Source organism: Colletotrichum fructicola (genome assembly GCF_000319635.2).
Source record: "Colletotrichum fructicola Nara gc5 chromosome Unknown KSG_Nara_v1_contig09, whole genome shotgun sequence".
NCBI classification, from domain to species: Eukaryota; Fungi; Ascomycota; class Sordariomycetes; order Glomerellales; family Glomerellaceae; genus Colletotrichum; species Colletotrichum fructicola.
In genome coordinates, this window is record NW_027094059.1 from 4,019,683 (window position 1) to 4,035,298 (window position 15,616).

General features: G+C 53.7%; 5 protein-coding genes across 5 annotated transcripts; 1 reads left to right on the forward strand and 4 right to left on the reverse strand.

Annotated features, from left to right (window-relative positions):
• Nucleotides 1-34: 34 nt before the first annotated feature.
• Nucleotides 35-2,081, reverse strand: CGGC5_v015494 (uncharacterized protein; the record flags this gene model as incomplete). Its single annotated transcript, XM_032024043.2, has 6 exons — nucleotides 35-72; nucleotides 130-136; nucleotides 194-286; nucleotides 365-403; nucleotides 627-1,587; nucleotides 1,783-2,081. The coding sequence occupies 6 exons, from the start codon at nucleotides 2,079-2,081 to the stop codon at nucleotides 35-37; spliced, it is 1,437 nt and encodes a 478-aa protein (XP_031879185.2).
• Nucleotides 2,082-5,820: 3,739 nt separating this feature from the next.
• UFD1 (Ubiquitin fusion degradation protein 1) lies at nucleotides 5,821-8,091 on the forward strand (the record flags this gene model as incomplete). The annotated part of the gene is made up of 1 exon (XM_032024042.1): nucleotides 5,821-8,091. One exon carries the CDS (start codon nucleotides 5,821-5,823, stop codon nucleotides 8,089-8,091), a length of 2,271 nt encoding a protein of 756 aa, XP_031879186.1.
• A 254-nt stretch (nucleotides 8,092-8,345) lies between these two features.
• On the reverse strand, nucleotides 8,346-9,249 carry CGGC5_v015496 (uncharacterized protein; the record flags this gene model as incomplete). Its single annotated transcript, XM_032024041.2, has 3 exons — nucleotides 8,346-8,391; nucleotides 8,461-8,887; nucleotides 8,943-9,249. 3 exons carry the CDS (start codon nucleotides 9,247-9,249, stop codon nucleotides 8,346-8,348), a joined length of 780 nt encoding a protein of 259 aa, XP_031879187.2.
• A 511-nt stretch (nucleotides 9,250-9,760) lies between these two features.
• CGGC5_v015497 (Satratoxin biosynthesis SC1 cluster protein 4) lies at nucleotides 9,761-11,287 on the reverse strand (the record flags this gene model as incomplete). Its single annotated transcript, XM_032024040.1, has 7 exons — nucleotides 9,761-10,316; nucleotides 10,375-10,496; nucleotides 10,559-10,810; nucleotides 10,866-10,933; nucleotides 10,988-11,024; nucleotides 11,090-11,109; nucleotides 11,164-11,287. The coding sequence occupies 7 exons, from the start codon at nucleotides 11,285-11,287 to the stop codon at nucleotides 9,761-9,763; spliced, it is 1,179 nt and encodes a 392-aa protein (XP_031879188.1).
• Nucleotides 11,288-13,380: 2,093 nt separating this feature from the next.
• On the reverse strand, nucleotides 13,381-15,176 carry PHO1-0 (Acid phosphatase PHO1; the record flags this gene model as incomplete). Its single annotated transcript, XM_066153272.1, has 5 exons — nucleotides 13,381-14,473; nucleotides 14,522-14,670; nucleotides 14,726-14,859; nucleotides 14,937-14,992; nucleotides 15,049-15,176. The coding sequence occupies 5 exons, from the start codon at nucleotides 15,174-15,176 to the stop codon at nucleotides 13,381-13,383; spliced, it is 1,560 nt and encodes a 519-aa protein (XP_066007485.1).
• Nucleotides 15,177-15,616: the final 440 nt, after the last annotated feature.

Genomic DNA, 15,616 nt, shown 5'->3' on the forward strand with positions numbered 1-15,616 from the left:
AGGGGCTCAGCACGCCCAGGTTGTATCGATCATTTTACAGGTGTCGCAAGAAGCGTCCTCTGCTTGAGCACCCTGAGAAATCACGTCAGTTTCTTTCTTAGAATTCTGCGGGGTTGGGGGTTGTTCTACAGTCACACTGGATATCTAAGGTCAGCAGGGCCACACAAAGACGAGTGCCGAGGGGTTTACTTACGAAAGTCGAGGTCGAGCCCTCATTGTGAACCAGACAGTAGCCGCCACAGCAGCCTCTACAGAGCCTCTGGGTGCGTTCAATGCAATCGTGACACTGTTTCTTGCCGTCAACTTGAGTCCATGATCGACGGAAGCCTCAGGTCTAGGCTCGCCGACGAGGGTCCCGACTCACATTGCTCCCACACTCCCAGCAACTCTTAGTGATACGAGCCTACATCGATCTCGGTCAGCATCTTTATATCCAGCTATCTTGTGAACGGTGGCGAATTGAGCAAACAGGCGCAAGATGCGTAAGAACATAGACAGCATTGTGGCATACACTTTGGAGCAGACTACGCCGGACAAGAGTAGTAGAAACCGTCCGGCCCGGCCTAGCGTAGCGCATCGATGACCTCGCTTGCGGTGCATTTCGGGAAGCATGTGCCGTTTCGTACCTTAATCTTGGGCTGGCTCTGCTGTTCCTCATGCTGGACCCAGGCACCTCCCTCGGCGTCGACAATGATCACATCGGTTTCGGCCAGCTCGATGGCGGTGGTAGGCGTTTGATAGCATTCCTCGCACCACCACTTGTTGCAGCCGGTGCAGTAGCGTTCGCGGAGGCAATCGAGGCATCGCGCAACGAACGAGTTGGTCGAGATCGAGCCGGTCCCGGTTTGCGGAGTTGTTGCCGCCTTGATTGAAGACGTCAAGACGGGCGGCGGAGCCAGAAGCGGGCGATGGCTTGCCGGCGTGTCCTTGTGAATAGTCATTCCCTCGGGGGCGGCGCCGCAGCCGGCGCAACCGCCCAGAGCAACAGTCGCGACGGCCCAATGGCGCGCCGAGCCCGGAACCCTTACCTTGCCGTAGGCCGGGGAGTTGAAATGATGAGGTCCGGAACACGGTAAGGCGTCGAAGGCGATGATACCGTGGCAGTCGACCAGGGTGTTGGCCCACTCCTCAACGAGCGGGCGAGTGACGATGCGGCCCTTTTTCTGGTACCACTCGTCGCCCTCGCTGCGAAGGGAGGAGCTCAACGCCTGCTGCGACTTGGCATTCCACCCTGCGCTGATCTGCGCGGCGGCCGAGACCGCAGCGGCAGACGAGACGCCTGATGCCGTCATCGGGGGCAGCTTGCTTTCTGGCGCTCCAAAGATATACAGGCCCTTCAGTCGGGGCATACCCTCTGGTCGCGAGGGCCTGCAGGCATGTTGAAGGGAGCCGCAAAGCCTGCGCTCGTTGAGGTTCTTTGCGCCGCGGACGGAGAGAATGCGAACACTGTAGCTTGGGTCGTGAATGATTTCGTGGCAGAGCTCGGCGGTGACGGACAGGCCGTCAAGGACTAGCGTCTGCACATCTTGAAGGATGTTTCGGCGGCGGATGCTGGAGAAAATGCCTCTCAGCGGGCCAGAGTAGAAGCTGTTGGGGCATCGTCGCGTCAGTATTGGAGTTTTGCGATTCAAGTGTCATGCGATCCTCCGCAGTGGAGACTGAGGCCGCTTTGCGACCGGTAATGACGCCGTTGAAGAGCCGTTCGGAGCTTCGGAGGAAGCTCAAGATGGGGCTGGATTGGGAAAAGGACGAGAGAACGAAGGTGAAGAAAAAACCACGCACTCATCTTCGGTCAGATTCTCGTCAAGTTGAACGTTGCGCCATACTTCGCCACCGCGGTCGATACCATCAATGTCAAACTGCGCTGTGCGGACCTGGGTGAGGTCGAGATGTCTGAATACGCCCGGAGTGTGGGTGACGAGATCTCGGAAGCTTCGGCTCGTGGATGCGAGGCTCAGACGATCATGGGCAGAGAGATGGGGAGCTGTGTGGGCGAGTATGAGAGGATTGTAGAGGAGATTGATGAGACTTGTGGGTGGGTTCTCGTAAAGCGTGTAGGCGTCGTCGACGTCCTGGAGCATGTTACGGCGAACGCGCGCGATGGGGTGATTTGGGGGAGCCGAGGTTCTGGGTGTTATGCGACGGCCGGAAACCACGAGGGCTTACGGCGATCAGACTGGAGGGTGAGATGTGTTGCTTGTGGTGTTTTGTTGGAGGGAAAGAAAGAGAATGCGACAGCAACCTCAGAGCTGAAGATGTCCGTCGTCTCGAAGGGTGATCGGGGTGGGATCGCTGGCGCGCAATCTCTCGGTCTCGGCTTCTGGACGGTGACGTTGGCGGCGACTTGTTTACATGGGGCTGAACGTGTTGAGAGCTTTGCTTAGTGTTAGTTGACGTGAAGGACCATGTCAAGAGACATATCTTCGAGGGAAGACGTGTCGGTCTAAATATCTACGCCATTCGAACCTTGCCAGGCACAGGAAATGCGGACGGCGGGCTAGTGTCCGGGGCAAGCAAGGCAAGACAAGAAACGTGGGAGTGTCCATCCATCTGCTACGGTAAATTACTATTCTGGACCGTGAGGGTGAGGGTGGTAGCTTTGCGGTGAAGAGGTACTCCGTGAAGCGCGCAAGCAAGGCAAGGCCATGTACACGGCGAGCAAGGGACCTGGGACCTTGGACCTTGAACTTTGGGTCGACCGCACCGTCAGTAAGATGCGCCGAGAGATGCAGCACGGGCGGGCTAGAGCCCAGCAGGCTAGACCGGTCTAAGATCCAAGTGGATGAACGTCCAAGTTGCCCAGCCAGATGATACCCTGACTGATGTACTCTACCCGGCATGCCCTCCACTCTGCTGTACTCTCGTTTGCTGTGTTTCGCAAAGACGCTGAAATAGCTCTATGGAAGGGAGGGGGAGGAAGAGAGTGAGTACGTAGGAGAGGCGCGCATCAGTAACAGGGGAGGATTCCACATGTACCCCGGTACAAACGGGCAGTGACATGTCGCCTTCCTCACCAGGGCAGGTGTTGTCGTCGGCAGAAAGTGGTAGCGTGGTAGTATCTGGGGTTGGCCCGGTTGGGTCGGACCCTGAAAGAAGGATCGGCCGTGTCCAGTGGATGGGGTCATTGAGGGCCATTGGAGCAGAAGGGGGGAAAGGATAGTGCGGTTGAAACGGAAGAGCTTCAACCCGCCGTCTGGTGCGGTCTTGGCAGATGCAGAGCAACAGAGGAGGTCCGCTGCGCTGGCACGTCGAGGTCGAAGGTGTCCTGTCTGAGTCTCCGTGCCATGCATGCTCATAGTTATGCTGCCAAGAGTCGCTGTCTGTAGGAGAGGAGAGTGGCGGCAACGGTAACAGAACAAGAGTATGGAACGGACCGAAAGGTGAGGCAACAGATGGGGGGGACACGGCAAGGGGTGGTCTAAAGTTGGCGAGGATGGGCGTGGATGAGACTGATGGGATGGGCAAACATGGACCATTGAGAGAAAAGGGGGGAAGAGGTGGTGAGGTGTGTTGTTGGGATGAGGTGAGGCGGCACTGGGCAGCAGCAGCAGCAGATGCTGCTGCATCAGGTCAGGCGGCGCGGCGGTGCACCCAAAGATCCCATCAAAAATGAGCATCTGTCTTTTTGGCGGCTGTAGGAAGTGAGCCCAGATACGCATATCCGCGAATGATGGCCCGAGATAACCAGAGGCCGCTTGCCATTAGAAGATGAGATTCGTACGGCTAAAAGAGACCATTGGAGAGAGCGGATGACAGGTCTCCCTGGCTCGGCTGGGCACCCATCTCAACTACTTGGTACGGATAGACTCTGGAGGCCAGAGCTACTGGCCTTCGCCTACACTCTTCTCGTCCCATCGGATCCTTGGGGCTTATTAGATGCCGCGTAAAGAAGAAGAAGGAGGAAAAACGAGATCCAAGCTCCATTGAAGGTGTTCGAGCTGGGCGTGTCTTGCAAGTGATACATGTCCAAATTAGCCGCTCCAACCGCTTAAACCTGCCCTGGCTGACGTGTTTGCAGGCAAGTCAGTCCGCTGCCCTCCCTCCGCCCCGTGGTTAAGGTTCCTCCGCTCGCTATTCGGTATTGGCGACCGAAATACCTACATGCAGCGGCGGCTGGGGAATCTCTTGACTTTGAGATTCATGTCATGCAGCCAGTGACGGGCGATGGGTAGCTCTGCCGGAACTACCTACCTAGATCAACATGTCGAGTAGGGTTCAAGTGCTGATTAGTCTCTCAACTCGTTTGACTCGGACTAAAGAGGGGAGTGCATGGGGGTCTTCAGGCTTCCGCTCCGCTCTGGAGTTGAGGGCAGCCGATGTCTGGCGCCATCTCTCTTGCACCCCAGAGCAGCAACGACAACGACAACGACTACCACCACCACCACCACAACACACCAAACCTACTCCAGTAAACCGGGGTAAGCGGCACGCCAAAGTGGGATGCCCCTTGCTCGGTTGTCGACACGAACTGCTCAATCTGCTGGCGGGTTTGATCACGTTGCTCTTGGTGTTGTTACGGATACAGCAGCAGGATGATGATTTCCTGGGCGGCGCCGTTGTCCAGTGGGATGAGCTGTCGGGCACAGCGGCATGTTGCAGCAGTAGCAGCAGCCGCCAGACGGACGTGTAGGGCATGGGGGTCTGTACCTACACTGAGGTACAATGGTACACTACAGCGCAGCACTATGTAAGTTGAGCACCGCACCTCAGTGGATGTTGGGGGTTCGCCATGCCTATTTTGGGGAGTGTTTCGGCGCGTTGATCCGCTAGCCAGGCCTGACCCGGGGGTCACGGAGTTGCAGTCCGGAGTCGGGGCAGCAGTCGGGGCTTTTGACCACATTTGTTTCGGTAGCTTTGATGTTTCTAGTGTTTCTGTTCTGGTCGATAGTGGAGGATAGGTAGCTGGATTCGGACGTGAAGCTTCTTGGCAACTGCGCATCATGATTCAGCTTAAGATAGCAATCGTCGGCACCAGCAAGGGGACATCTGTTCTGTTTGGTTTTATTTTTGCTGGGCAATGGACGTGCGCCGCGGAGTCCTCGGGGAAGGGGGGTTGGTGTTGCGGTGCTGTCATTGCACCACAATGCCCAGTGAACTGTGAGTGTCACAGACATTGTGGTTATCGCCAGAGTCTGATTGGACAATGCTCTGGACAATAGATGCACCAGTCTGCTGTGGCTTGAGGAAGTGGCGTCGACTAAATTTCCACACTTCCCGGGCAGCCACCTTACGGCTGGGAAGTCGGCGTCCGGCACAATCTCACCCCGGATCCGAGGAGGGAGTCCCGTCTGTGCTCCATGCTGCACGGTCCATGCTGACTGGGTGGGGTCGTGTCCAGATGTCGCAGGCGGTGAGCCACGGAGATAAGGTGTGGCGCGAGCTGGCCCAGACGGGAAAGACAATGGCGCGGCTGGCCTTTGACGTAATGTGGCTGGTGCCTGCTGCCGCCTGCCTTTGCGCTCGGCAATTTCCAGAAGGCAGGACCGAACGAATGGCACCCAATTTCTGCAGTGGTGGAATCCCAAAGAAACCCATCATTGTGCTGAATCATCTCGCCGCATCACCATGTTGTTTACCACCTGAATCAGCCTCGGATGGACCGCCCAAGAAGACGATAAGGTCGCGCATTCTCTTTGCCAAAAGCTCTCCTGTCACGGTCATGTCGAACCGCAATAACAACTCTTCCCTGCGTCCACTTTGTCGATTTCTGCCCCTCCACCCCGCCAAACACACAACAAGCCGACTCATACTTCGCCATCCCGACCATACCTCGTCCTCCCCGAAAAGATAACAAACCGAGCGACGACTCGACGAGCCATCATGGACGAACCATTACCCGAGCTGCAGTGGTCGGCGCCCTTCGCTGTACTCCCACCCATCAAATCTGCTTCCAAGGATCTCCGCGGCGACAAGATCCTACTCCCACAATCCGCCCTCGAGCAACTGCTAGCAGCCTCTCCGAGACCCCCGGCACCCTCCAACTCGTCCTTCACCTCGTACGATCCTTTTAATCCTTACGCACGCCAGCACCAAGCCGCTTATCGAGATACCTCTCAGCAATTGCCGAATCCATTAATGTTCCGCCTGGTAAACCAAAAGAATGGAAACGTGGTCTATGCCGGTATCCGCGAGTTCTCGGCGGAGGAAGGCGAGATCGCCCTTGGATCATATCTGATGGACGCGCTGGGCATACTCCCTTCTGAATTTAAAAGTGATGGTACCGGAAGCAAACCGCTCGACTTGACAGCCGAGATGGACCACGATGCTCAACCTCGTGTCACTGTCCACGCGAAACAGTTACCCAAGGGCACCTACGTTCGCCTCAGACCTCTGGAAGCTGGCTATAACCCCGATGACTGGAAGTCTCTACTCGAGAGACAACTACGTGAAAGCTACACCACTCTCACCAAAGACACCATCCTGTCCGTCCGCGGAGTCAAAGGCGAGCAATTCAAGTTCCTAATCGACAAATTTCTCCCTGACGGCGACGGTATATGCGTGGTTGATACAGACTTGGAGGTTGATATTGAAGCCCTGAACGAAGAGCAGGCGCGGGAAACGATGCGCCAGATCATGGCCAAAGCCCAACCTGGGACAGATAATGGCAGCTCCAAAGGTGGCCAGATCGACGTGTGGAAGAATGTCGATGGACAGGTCCTGCCCGACGAATATGTCGACTACGAGCTTCCGTCTTGGGACCGGAGCCGGCCTCTCACAATCGAGCTTGCGGATCTGCCCGACGAGGATGCGGTGGATTTGTTCGTCAGTCCCAAGTCAACTCGGCAACGTGCTCTCCCGCGCGACTCCGAGCACGTCTTTGGAAACTTCGATCCTCCAATCGACGGGGAAAAGTCAATCACAATTCAACCCACAAACATTGAGCTCGAGAATGCAGAGGAACTCCTCATCTCGGTGCACGCGTACCCATCATCGAGCGCCTCCGGCTCGCCGGTTCGCTTCTCGTTAAGGGCAAAGGCTGCTTCAGAAGACGGATCTCGGGATGGGCCAATTGATTTGACTAACGGTGATGTCAGGTCGCCGGACGAGGAGCAATGTAACAACTGCCAGCAATGGGTTCCTAAGCGGACGATCATTTTGCATCAGAACTTCTGCTTGCGAAACAACATCACCTGTTCAAAATGCAAACGCGTTTTCAAGAAGGGCTCGCCTGATTGGGAGGCGCATTGGCACTGCGAGAATGACAACGCCTTCGGTGACTCGCCATTCAGCCGGGCGAAGCACGAAGACATTCGACACACTGAACGGGAGTGCTATGCATGTAACTACAAGGCCCCGTCCTTAGTGGAGCTAGCACTGCATCGCACGAGTGTATGCCCCGGAAAACTCATCCTCTGCCAATTCTGCCATCTCGAAGTGCCCCAAGAGGGGGACCCCTTTAACCCGTCTGCAGAGGTTATTCTATCCGGTCTTACGGCTCACGAGCTGGCAGACGGTGCCCGCACAACAGACTGCCACTTATGCGGGAAGATTGTTCGTATGCGCGACATGGCGGCGCATATGAAGCATCATGAGTTGGACAAAGTCTCTCGTCCCAAGCCCGACATCTGCAGGAACGCAAACTGTGGCAGGACTCTTCATGGGGTGGGCACAACGGGTACAGTCGGAGCAGGAACCGCAATGGGACAAGGCCCAGGCAATGATCTCGGCCTCTGCTCCCTCTGTTTCGGGCCTCTGTATGTGAGCATGCACGACCCTGAGGGGAAGGCGCTCAAGCGTCGTATCGAGCGAAGGTATCTCAGCCAGTTGATGACCGGCTGTGGTAAAAAGTGGTGTGGGAATGAGTGGTGTCGTGCAGGAAGAGTCAATTTAGGGCTGGAGGCCAAGGGAGCCAGCGCGCAAGCCGCTCTTCCGCTCGTGAAGCCTCTGGTGCAGAGCATTTCGAACCTGCAAGAGCCAATGCATTTCTGCGTCGACGAAGGGTCCCAGAGACGCAGGAAACTGGCAGAGATGTTGGCTGGCGAAGGAGTGTGGCGTTTCGAATGGTGTATAGCGGCCTGTGAGGCAGCCTCGGGAGATCTTGACAAGGCCAGGGAATGGCTTGGCAACTGGGCGCCGACAAAAGCAACTTGACGCATAGATGTACGAGAGGCGTTCTGGTATAGAAAAGAGGTTGCGAAGCATGATACCATTTTTACGTAGAGGGCGGTGGTCACAATCTGGGAAATGATGAAGAGCTAAATTAGAAAGTATACGTTCTCGATCACTTTGTTTGTAATGCCTGCAACACTCCACCGCCTGGTTTTGCAGTCCCCTTCAATTTCATCCAGGAACACAAGCTGATCCAGATTTGCAGTGCAACATGCCTCCTGTAAAATCGTTCCTCCTCATTGCAAAGGACGGTATTCAGTGTTTTGGCTAATGTACGGGGGTCTGAGATCATCAGCAAGTCGACCCTCGAATGGAATGCACAAGACGGATAATGTTACGGTATCAACTTACTTCAACAGGTTCTTGGCTCCAACGATGGCCGCCGTGCCCCCCGCATAAATACCCAAGAGTCTACTCCAGCTTATATTTCCGTATGCGTTTTGACCGACACTGAGGGCAACCAAGTCGTAAGCAAGGCACCCGCCGAATATCCAGTCGCTGGCAGTCGCGAGAAGGCCAAAACCAACACCCGTAAGCACTTTCACGGCAGTAGACGGCTGTTGTCCGACAAAGTAGGCTACGGAGCCATTGTGCAGAAGGTCCAGCACGCCGATTCCAGCAAAGGTCTTGGCTACGATGTGAGTGAGGACGGAGTTGACAGATTTGGTGTTCATTTTTGGCAAGCGGCTGGAGATGAAGTAAAGCTGAGCGAGACTGTTGATGACGACGAAGATGTTGGCCGTCTTCAGATCCGAATTGTTCCAAAATAGCATCCAAGCTGTTGTTTTATATCAGTCTTGCTCTCAAAATGATCGGAGACGAGCGAATCTCACTGGCGATGCAAAAGTTCCCGATAGCATAGAACGGTGCAAAATCGACCATTGTGGATACGTCGGCGTCCATCTGCTCCGCCTTCGGATCGGCCTTGTACAGGCGCCAGAGCCACGCCAGCTGGAACAGCTGCTGAGGGAAAAAGAATCCGGCGATGAAAAAAGGTTGCGGGGAGAAGAAGGAAAGGTTCGCGTCATGGACATCTTTCATGTTGGGGGTGCTAAGCATGCCATAGTTCTGGGCGGCAAAGTCGACGATGAACGACAGGGGCGCGAGCCACCTGGCGGTTGAGAGTGAGATACCCATCATTGAGATTATTGTATAATACTAGGTGAATATGGTAATGTTTCTGGGTGGTCGAGGAAGAACGTAGCGAAATGTCGGGAAAAGTTGAGGGGTAATGGTGGTGGTCTTATTCAGTTCGCCAGTATCTCGATGACACGTTCGGTGTTCCCAATTGGCCGACGACCGACGCTCCCGGATACCACACAGGTTCATGAGCTCATGATTTTGGCTGGATTGATTGGCTTTGTGCACTTACGTCGCCAAATAAGTGTCCTACGTCATTGACTTTTGGGGTCAGGACAAGCGCCGATGGGGCCCGTGATGACCGGCCGATTTCATCGGCCCCACTCCGAAAGTCCTTCACCCGAGACGGCCGGTCCCCGGCAGTATGAATATGTTATGGGCTCTAACCACACAGCAGTCCCCTGTGCGTAGGTATTAGGGGCGTCCAATCATGGATTGAATACAGAAACCTGATTGCACATTATTGAATTGATGTTGAGATTATGCTCAAGTCTAGTGAAAGGTATCTATTCTATGGTGCCTCGACGCTTTTTGAGTCGCTTATCGGACTGATCGGACTGATCGGACTGTGTAGTTTCAGTGGCGTTTGTATGACTTCGGCATTCGCTTCGAGGTCAATGTTGAAATCTGGCAAGGGGGTAGAATTGTCCATATTTGCCGACGTAATGCGCTGAATCTCTGCCATGTTGTCACTGGTCGGATCTGATGCTTTCGCTGGCCGGCTCAGAACGCTCATGGGATATGTGAGAGTTGATCCCGTCAACCCTGAATCGTCGCCGAACATGTCTTTCCCTCTTCCATTTTCTTTGGACCCGAACGGACTGCGTCTCCTAGCATGGCCTATGGTTTCTACCGGTGGCAGCTGCGAGTCGTGGTTGGTTGTCTCAAACATTCGTTGGTACCAAGGAAGCCTCTGGGCCAGCTTTCGTAGAAATGGCACGCAGGAGCAGATAATCAAGGTGCTTACTTCAGCCTCTGACCATATAATCGGGACGGCAAGATCGTGGGTATCATCGAGACCCATTTCAGTCACAGAGTGCATGCGGATAACAGAAATCGCACAGACCCTTGCGAAACTTGTCAGCATCGACGCAGAAGGCGGATAGTCGTGGATAATTGACTCACATCAAGCCAAGTGATAGCATAGCAATAAGACCAAGTCTCTTGATGATGGGCAGTTGAAGCCTCCAAAGGAACGGTATCGGTTGAATGAAAAGGATTAAGTCCGTGCAAAGGTTGAAAGCAAACTGGACATTTCATCAGCATCCGGACAAAAAGCGATCATCCTGATAAGCAAGCGGACACTTACCCCAATCCACCACAGCACAGGCAGGTCCAGGCACGTTCCTACCATGCTCGGAATCCAGGCCTTCGCAATTGGATGACACTGGAAAATTGGAATCATGCTTTCTTCAATCGCTTGGCAGCACAGGAATACAACGATCGTCTTGTTGACGATGATTAGTCGTCTCTCGGGAAGCATTCGGATGTACAGCACGGCAAAAGACATTTTAGCCAGCGCAAGACCGTAGCTGTACGTTGAAGATGTCGATATCGTTAACTGCACCGCAGTCAGAACGAATCCACTTGCTTGAATTCTAATGGTCTGAACATACCTTGAGGAATCGCTCGTAATTTGCTGGATCGACGTCTTGATGATGGCGGCCAAAGCCTGCATGAGCCGCTGTCCCAGAATTAGCTTCCGCTCCACCAAGAGCAAAGAACACTCCCTACGTACACACAAGAGTCTGGATGCACATGGCCATGGTGAACACCTGAAAATATGTTAATCAATCGTTACTTCCCCTTGATCGAGAGCCGCGCTTGCAAGCCGACGTACCCAACTTGTAACAATAAGGACTAAGACGTTTTGTCAGAGAGCACTTCGAGACCTCAGAGTATGGTTTCACCTACCATCATCGAGTCCATATGTCCTAAGACTTGCCCTGACGCCTACGCGTACGGATATGACCAGCGTCGTAAGACACATCATAGCTACAGTAGCACCGATGAGTGGTCCCACCAAGCTGTCTGCCATTTTGGTAGGCTCCAGTCACCGCCACTCCACTACTTGTGTTCTGGATTTCATGGGAAGTTTCCGTGCGGAAGGATCAGTTTCGCGTAAGAGGCGTTCGTCGCTTCTCGAATGGTGGCACTTCACGTCCCCAAGTCCCAGGAGCACTGGAAGTTCAATCCATCATTCTGCGCACGTGGGTACGCCATGGAAAGATATGACGATTAGGCGCAAAGTGTACGAGTGCTTGGCACAAAAAAACAGAGTGTGTCAAAGATCAAGCTATGACATAAGGGGGCAGTCTACTTTTGAAGATCTGCGAATTGGGTGCCGGATATTGGCTGCGGCGGGCGGATGGAGACCCCTCCGCTCTACCGATGGACAAAGTTCGCGGAGAGAGCGTGAACTAGTCAGTCTCACAGGATAATTGAGAAGCCTTTGCCTTGTGGTTCGTAGAATTGGCTAGACGCGAGCTACTCGCAAAGCTTAGCTACCCCACGGAACTCCTGAGGAAGCAAAACCTTGCCCCGTACTGCACTCAAGATCAGGCGATTTCTGCCCAGTTTGTGTCTCTGATGGGCTAATTAACTTGCTGGCCGGTCTTTGGATTCGGTGTTTGGGAGGGGAGGAGACAAATTAGCTCCAGTTCAACAAGGGCATGCTGGTGTGAAGCATCCCGCCCGGGTTAGTTTTCGAGGGGACCAGGAGCGCAGCGCGAAGTTTAAAAGTCACGGTTTGCATCACGTCTCCTGCGGCGTTTCAAGAACCGCGAAATATACTTCACGGAAACCCATACCGAAGTTACCCAGGAGCTAATCGGAAGAAGTTCCCACCATCCAATGAGTGTTTCTCCGTCTTGGCGCCCACGTGCAATTGTCAACCAACCCTGGCAAGTTCGACGGAAAACCGTCGCTTCCACCTTCCATCCACACGCAGACAAATTTCTCGCCCTATCATGGGAAGAGACAAATAGAGTTGAGCTTGTTTTGCACTTGCTTCTCGGTGATGAAGGTATGTAAAGACTTTGACGAGTCAAGCGTATGCCACATGTCGATAGCGCAAGGTGTAGGGGACGTGTACGAGTCCAGCCTTCGCAAACCGAGGACTGGACGGCGCAGAATGATATTCCTCACAAATTGAAAATGAAGGTGCTCTTTGAACATTCCTATCTCGAGTTGAAGCTATGTTCCGCTTGTTGACATTGGTGTGTCAAAGATGGGTCTGAATCTAGCTGAGTCTGATAATCTGTAGCCAACTGGAACGTGGAATACGTCAGTCATCTCACAAAATCTCAATGACGTCGTGATCAACAGCAATTTTACTTCATTGGGATTCTGATTCCCCGTCAAGCTGCGACCTCGTGTGATTTAGAATGACGAGGATATAAACAATGACGCAATTAGATCTCGTACTGTTCAGCTGCTGGCTCCTTACAGAAGATCAGCGAACGTTGGCAGAACATTATTCCCATGGCAGAGACAAAAAATAGAAGAGCTTCACCGGCTACCAGTCAGAGTGACTTAGCGCGCAATGTCGCGTCGGTTCTGGCGTGAACCGAAAAGGATTTTCGCATGGAAATGCGCACCCATGTTTGCATCCCATTTAGATAGACAACTAGCGTTCTCGACCGGGAAAAGCTGGCATGTAGTCGCTAGGCCCCTGTCAACGACAGCCCTTTCCTACCTACAAATATACGGTAGTGGCTGGGCTTTATGCGCAGGCGCGTCAACCAACCATGGCAAGAGCTTTCGGCGTTTGACCCCAAACGTAGGACATTGCTTTTCGGGGTTTGCTTGCTTTTACCAAACCACAATACACTATGTTCCGTACGTCAGTACTACAATTGTGTCTCTCTCTAATCATGCGGGTTTCACTGTTGGAGGTTGTAGATACGCCAGAGACTTTTGACCAATGTAGCTCATTGAGTAGAGAGGTGTCGTGGTCATTGTTTGCCATGTCTTGCTCATGAAGCAACCTTCCATGAGCGTTCAAATTGTATAGTCTAACACGATGGCAAGCGTGGTATTTAATAATTACTATTACTGTTGCGGCATGTCTATATCCCGGTAACACTCCTTCATGTCAACGAAAGTACTCGCGCTGAAATATGCAAGGTCTCAAGGAGCCACATGACTCAACCACGGGCTGGCTAAGTCGGTGTAAAAGCTTGCGCCCTTCACGATTGATGGTGCCCCCGCAGCAGTAACATTGCAGTTCGTGATCCAGTTGCCCTCGGAGTCGAGCTTGTCAGACACGTACTTCCTGTAGTCTTCCAGTAGACATGAAGATCCGGGTCCGTTCTTGCAAGAGGGCAAAGGGTAAACAGCGTCGTTCAGACGGATACGAACATAGGTTGCGTTGTGAGATCCACCAGGAGATGGCGCAGTCGAATTAGAGCATCTCTTGACTGGGGGAGAGGTGCGTGTTGAGTTTCCATGCGTACCATTGCCAGAAACAGCACAATTAAGTCGCTCAAAGGCGATGGTACCTCGCATCGTGGTGTACCGAGAACTGACCCAAGCGCGGTTATCGTCTTTCTCAGTCGGAGAAAGCGGGGCTTGGGAGTCCATAACTCCCGAGGCTGTCACAAGCTCATTGAGCTGTCCATCGTTGAGGAAAGAGACAATGAGCTTTGGTAACGTGAACGTGCTTCCGTCGGCCCGTTTGCCCGTAACGGATGGGCCTTCGCCAAATAGGGCCATAAGCGCGTTCAAGTACGGCGTCATCATCTTGGATGGAATATCCGTGCCGGGACCAACTCCGTAGTAGTAGCGCAGATCTTGGAAGTACTCGTACTGGAGGAACTCCTCGTCCGAGAATACATCACACCAAGGTGATAGGCGACCGGTGATCTGACTCTCATATCCGCACAAGTATGGAATTTGCGACACATCGTTCTCGGTGAGCGTGAGATTGCCGGTAATCAAGCCTTGCAGGCGCTCGAGGACGGGGGGGATCCAGACATCGTTCCATTGAGAGACGTAGTCGCCGCCTTCCGTGTCAGCGAACGTCGGACACATATCCGACGGGGCCAAAGAATCGCCGATCCCGCCAGGAAAACCTTTTGAAGTGACTGATACGATATCTCCGAACAAGGTGGCGTTGGTCCCCAAAAAGCCACGGACAAAAAGTTTCGCAGTCTGTAGAACTCGGGAATAGTTGTTGGCCCAGACCATGAACTCTTCGCCCTCATTGTAGAGATCTGGGTATCTTTCGGGGTCAGCAAACTTTCCTTGCGTGCAAGACTGCGGCATTTACCTTGTTCTCAAAGTGTATCCCAGGTCATGCGCTTCCTTGTAGCCAGTCGGGCTCAAGTTGGCAATTTGAGACGAAGGATTCGTTAAAGCTGTACGCCAATTGGGTAGAAAGCTTAGGCTACCAGAGGCCGTGTAGTTTCCAGCTTGAAACTACGAAACAGCTTGTCAGTCGTAGCTTGGGGTGGAAAGGATTCAGTTGACTGACTCGCTCCTGCATAGACACCCAGCCGTTGTAAGCGCCGGGATCGGGATAACGTGAGCCATGCCGAGAGACGTAAGCTGCCTGGTCGACGAAGCAATTTTCCGGAATATCCGATGAAATTCCGTTGACATTTGGTCCTGGACCATTAAACGGTCAGTGTCTGGTGACATGAAAACGCCTGAGAAGGCATCGATCGAGGTAGTTGACAACATACCTGCATACCAAGGGCCATTAGCGCCGAGGTGCTCCAACGGGTGCTCAGCAGTCTCGCTAGCCGGAAGATTAATGTCTTGAACCGGCGCAAGGAAGCGCGAGTTGGCGCTCACCAAGCTAGCGGCGAAGCAAATGAGACGGAGCTTTGAGATGGCCATTTGATCTTAATTATTCCCTGACTGGCGGTACGAAGGGCTGTCCGGAAACGATCATCTCTGCGTCTGGAGTCATGGCAGGGCATTCTTTAATTATACTATGTCTCCCTCAGCGTCGGCCCGGTCATTACCGGGCACGTGCTGTTATCGTGTTGTTTACGTTCGGTGGACTTGCGCGGACAAGCGTGCCGGTGCACCCAATGTAACATTGGCATCAAGGTGCACGTGAGAAACATGCACATCTGATTTGACGACTTAAACAAGGTTGTGGATACCTAACGGTGATTCGATCCCAGAAGAGACGTCGTACCCGCGGCTGCATTCGCTAGCGGCGCCGACCCGCCCCCGGAATACCATGTCGAGCCGGGGGACTACGTCAGGCAATATAATTCCACCCGAGGAAAGGAAAGGCGCTGACCGAGTCTGCAAGATGGTTCACTGCACACCCCGAAGTTCGAAACTTCGATTCGCCCGCGAGCACCAGGCCTTCTCGACATGAGAGTCAACACCCGTCCATGCCCCTTTG